Genomic DNA, 4,953 nt, shown 5'->3' with positions numbered 1-4,953 from the left:
TGTAGATCCGGAGCCTAACAAGATCTTTTTGTTTAGAATTTAATTGGCATGTTATGGAGCATGCAAGAGATACAAAATTGTCAGAAATAATTTGAATAATGATAAAATAAAGAAGAATTTAGGGTGTAAGGCTTTTAGCCATGCCGGTTAGAATTGAATCAATGGATCAATCATGTCACTGTAAAACGTAGAAAGCATCCATCATGTTATGTTAAATAAATAAATAATACAAGTGGCATGGACTTTCTTTCTCTCTGTTAAAAAGGTTTTAGAGAGAAAAGAATTGAGCTTTGTTAGGAAAGCAAGCAAAATGAATGAATAAATAATAAAAGAAAAATAATTTGGGTTGGGCGTACAATCAATTTACTTATTTGCTAGATAAGTGTTAGATATTTATTAACTAATGATATACTTTTAAATAAAATTTAGATTCATAATGAATCAGTTATTAATCTGTTAAATTGAGAAAATAACACAAAAAGAAACAAGAGAAAAAATTGGTTTGAGAGTTGAGAAAGAGAGAAGAGAGGAAAAGACAGAAAGTGCTACGTCAGAGTCCTTTGGTTGTAGGGTAGGTAGGGTTGCCTTCTCCCTTCTCTTTCTCTTCTTGGGTTTTGTGGAGAATCCCCTTCCCTCATCCACATCTCTTTCTCTCTCTGAGTTTCAACAACTGGGTCTACATTTTTGTTCATACTTGTGTGTGTGTGGTGCAATTACTGCGTTTTTGTTGCGTGATTATGATTTTGGAAGCTTGAAGTTGCTGTACCATATATATCTGGTTTCACTACTTCAACTAGTTCTCTTTGTCAACACTTTCTTCTTTTGTTTTCCTAAAATAAGATAGAGAAGAAGCTAAGAAGTAAAAACAGAAAATTGTCTCTTGGGTTGGTTCCAAAACTAAACAATGAAGTAGCTATAATAATAGCAAACTAACCATCCAAGTTTAATTATATTATTTTGGTTCATATTCATATTTAACAAACATTTTTCTAATCAAGACTTCTCTTTGCTTTGCTTTACTTTGTTCTGTTCTGTTGTTTGTTTTCCAATTTTTTCTAATTAAGGTAAGGAGTGAGGAGTTTAGTAATTCCTTATCCAAGCTTATATACATAGATCCCAGAATTATAGAACAGCCTTATAGGGACCGACAAGATGTTGAATTGAAGGGGCTCATATGTTACAACAACACAGGAGTAATAACTCAAGAGAACATGTCAAACTTCACTCCACCACCACCAACTCAAACTCATGGCCAAGTTAATAAGAAGAAGAGAAGCCTCCCTGGTAACCCAGGTATATATATATATAAGTTTGATTAATTAATTAAATTCTGCAGCTACTTAATTAAATTAAACATGGTATGTTATGTATATAGACCCTGATGCTGAAGTGATAGCGTTGTCACCGAAGACTTTGATGGCGACAAACAGATTCTTATGCGAGATCTGTGGGAAAGGGTTTCAGAGGGATCAGAATCTGCAGCTGCACAGAAGAGGCCACAACTTGCCGTGGAAGCTGAAGCAGAGAACGAAGACGGAGGTGGTGAGGAAGAAGGTGTACGTGTGCCCGGAGCCAACTTGCGTGCACCACGATCCCGGCAGAGCACTGGGAGACCTCACCGGAATCAAGAAGCACTTCAGCAGGAAGCACGGCGAGAAGAAGTGGAAATGCGACAAGTGCTCTAAGAAGTACGCCGTTCAATCCGACTGGAAAGCTCACTCCAAAACCTGCGGCACTCGCGAGTACCGATGCGACTGCGGCACCCTCTTCTCAAGGTTGGTTAACTAACTAACTAACTAACTAACCGTTTCTTCGACTTTGGTGTCTTGATGAATTGAATTTCAGGAGGGACAGTTTTATCACGCACAGAGCGTTTTGTGATGCGCTTGCGGAAGAAAGCGCGAGAGCTGTGACAGCTGTATCTCAGTCTCAATCTCATGAAATCCATGGATTCCCACTGAAGCAAGAGCAGCAAAGTAGTTTCAGCACCATGCCACCGTGGCTTGATTTCTCGTCAGTTACTCCAAGGTTGGATCTGGATGAACAAGTCCCAAATCGAAACCCTAACCCTAGCGGTGTAATTGGACCCACAGCGCACATGTCAGCCACTGCGTTGCTTCAGAAAGCAGCGCAGATGGGTGCAACCACCACCACCACCACCGTCAGCTCATCCGCACAACACTCACAGTCACAGCTCATCAGGACCCACCCGCAGGGTCACGTGTCTGACACTTTTGGTTTGAATTTGTCCTCACGTGACGACCCTACTGCTTTCGCTCACCATGGCTTCTTCCCGCCTCCTGCTTCTTCTCCGTCTCTCCTCCACCACGTCATCAACTCTTTTGACGACGCTTTTGGCGCCAACGACGGTGGTGGCGAGGGATTGACCAGGGATTTCTTGGGGCTTAGGCCTCTCTCTCATAGCGATATCCTCACGATTGCTGGTATCAGTAACTGCATCAACTCTACTTCTTCTTCTTCCCCGCATCATCATCACCAAAAGCCATGGCAAGGTTAGCTTATCTGCTAGTTTTCTTTCCTAATTATTCTTCCTTTTCCGTAAAGTATAATTTCCAATTTTAATTCAACAACTTTTGTTTATGAGATGTTGTTGTTGTTCACTTGTTGTCTTCGTTAATCTTCTTCCCAAAGGGAAGGACTACGTTCACAATCCCAATATTTTGAGAACACACACTGACACACGCAGTGTTAATTTGTGTGCTTATTGTTTTGTTAATTACCGAATCATAAAAACAAATATTCTCACCTTATGTATTAGCACTTTGAATTAGAAAAAAGATGGATTACTTATGTGAAAATGCTTTATATAAAAACACTTTCATCTAATTAATAGTCTTTCAAAAATTCAAATAATTCAACGAAAAGGTTAGTCTTGAGTTTTATAAATTTTATAAAGCTACCTTACTCTTCATGCATCACGCTAGATATACTATAGGGGTAAAATTCTCACATCGCCAAATTTTTTGTTTACTAGTAACTACAAAACTTGAATATAAGATCTTAAGAAAAATAAATGCTGATTAATTTCAACTAGTTAATTGTTGGAAAAACCCATCAAATTTGATGATATTGATCTTAAGTGAACCATCAAATAATTGTTTCAAAATATATCTAAAACTAAGAAGAGGATCTAGACATTAATATTTATTTCTTTTAGACAAGTATCTATATTTTTTTAATTGTTACATATATATGAATTAATTATTATTACCTCCACCCCCCTCCCTCCAAATTAATAAAAAAATAAAGTGTGAGATTGAGAGGTATATTTGTACTGTGGTATAGAGTGTAATAAATAATTTATCTATGATATAACGGTAGATATAAGGAGTGAAACCTTTTCTAGAATATGTATTGAAAGTTACCTCAATATTCGTTATCTGACAAAATTTTGTCTTTTATGTCTTGTTCAGATTAAATTCAAATGGAAGAATTAGTTGTGATAACATGGTCGGTCCTTACACACTTACTTTACATTCTCTATTGTTTAGTCCATGAACCTTTGTTGAGCTTAAGCCTTAAGCACATGAAAAGATCATATGGGTAAATTAAGTTCTGTCGATTGTTATATTCTTTTTCTAAATCTTTTCCTCTTTCTAATTTTAAGTTGACTGCATAAACAATATAATTAACCCCCTCCCCCCTTTTTGTTTGTCCTTCTGGTTAAATTAAACCCCTTTATTATATAACATAAAAAGTATTTAGAGTTTTCACGTGAAGATCCAAAGAATAATCAAGTTGAAATGATAATCCAATTGACCAAAAATTTATAGGACTATGGCTTCACCTATATAGAATTTCAAATGCATGCATTATATTCATTAAACTGATTAAATGGAGTATACGTGTTGTTGCATTAAATCTTAAGAAAAACGAGAGATATATATGATTTAGTTTCTATGTTATAATCTGCTAACACTTTCTTTAGAAGATCTATTATATGTTTCAGTATAATGCATCGTGTTAATAATGTTATTATCCATCATGTGGGCCAGTCAACGATCAAATCTGCCGATTTTTTTACCATATGGATCGATGATTCGTTTCTATCTTTTTGAACTCGTCAGTTATATATGACTTCTCATGATAGAGAGCTTTGAATCTTCATGAAAAATTTGTCCTACCTACCATCTTTATCTTAATCATTAACCTTTTTGATTAATCCTCTCATTATTATCACGTGGACCGATGTTGATAGTAAAATATATATAATTATCTCTTAGTATAATAAGATAATGACAAGCACTATTATTGTTAGCATGATCATTATCATATAATCACAAAGATCAATGATACAATCATAATATGCATGCTGCGACTAGTTTATGTGTATGGAAGGATATGATATGATGTGTACACATAAAATGCATTGGATTCTTTATTTTAGGGAGCATCCGTGACTATATGAAATAATGCATGTTAGCTTGCTATCTGAATTTGTTTTTCTCATTTTTTGGAGAATTAAAAAAAAATTAATATACATATATATTAAAAAAAAAGATGCTCGCGTTGATCCTTTGAATCCATTTGCCCTATTTTTTCTTTTATATATTATACTTTCTAACAAAATAAATGTTAATTAAAAAAGGTTCCTACGATATTTCTTTTTCGCGCATACACCTATTAATTGTACATATATACTTTATTTTTTATTTTTATTTTTTCCTCTCAGTTGTTTTGTGGTTGACAATGCGGATTAATTTGTCATTTTACCTTTATAAATATTTACCATGAGCAAATTGAAGCAACACCATTTCAAGTGTCACTATTTAAACATGTTAAACTCAACTCAAGCTAAGAATTTATAGAGTTTCATTTAAATATAGAACTTCAAGAAAGTTATGCATATATATTCTTGTTACCCTAATAAGATTATTAGCTATATGCTATATAATGGCTAGGTCAGTAATAGTGTATGTGTATGTAGATATA

General features: G+C 34.8%; 1 protein-coding gene across 1 annotated transcript; it reads left to right on the top strand.

Moving 5' to 3' along the window:
- Nucleotides 1-497: 497 nt before the first annotated feature.
- LOC130944526 (protein indeterminate-domain 11-like) lies at nt 498-4,631 on the top strand. Its single transcript, XM_057872875.1, has 4 exons — nt 498-1,293; nt 1,376-1,775; nt 1,846-2,513; nt 3,435-4,631. Exons 1-4 carry the CDS (start codon nt 1,212-1,214, stop codon nt 3,437-3,439), a joined length of 1,155 nt encoding a protein of 384 aa, XP_057728858.1. The 5' UTR covers nt 498-1,211; the 3' UTR covers nt 3,440-4,631.
- Nucleotides 4,632-4,953: the final 322 nt, after the last annotated feature.

This window comes from Arachis stenosperma, chromosome 8, assembly GCF_014773155.1.
Source record: "Arachis stenosperma cultivar V10309 chromosome 8, arast.V10309.gnm1.PFL2, whole genome shotgun sequence".
Taxonomy (NCBI): Eukaryota; Viridiplantae; Streptophyta; class Magnoliopsida; order Fabales; family Fabaceae; genus Arachis; species Arachis stenosperma.
This window is presented reverse-complemented; position numbering and strand designations above follow the sequence as displayed.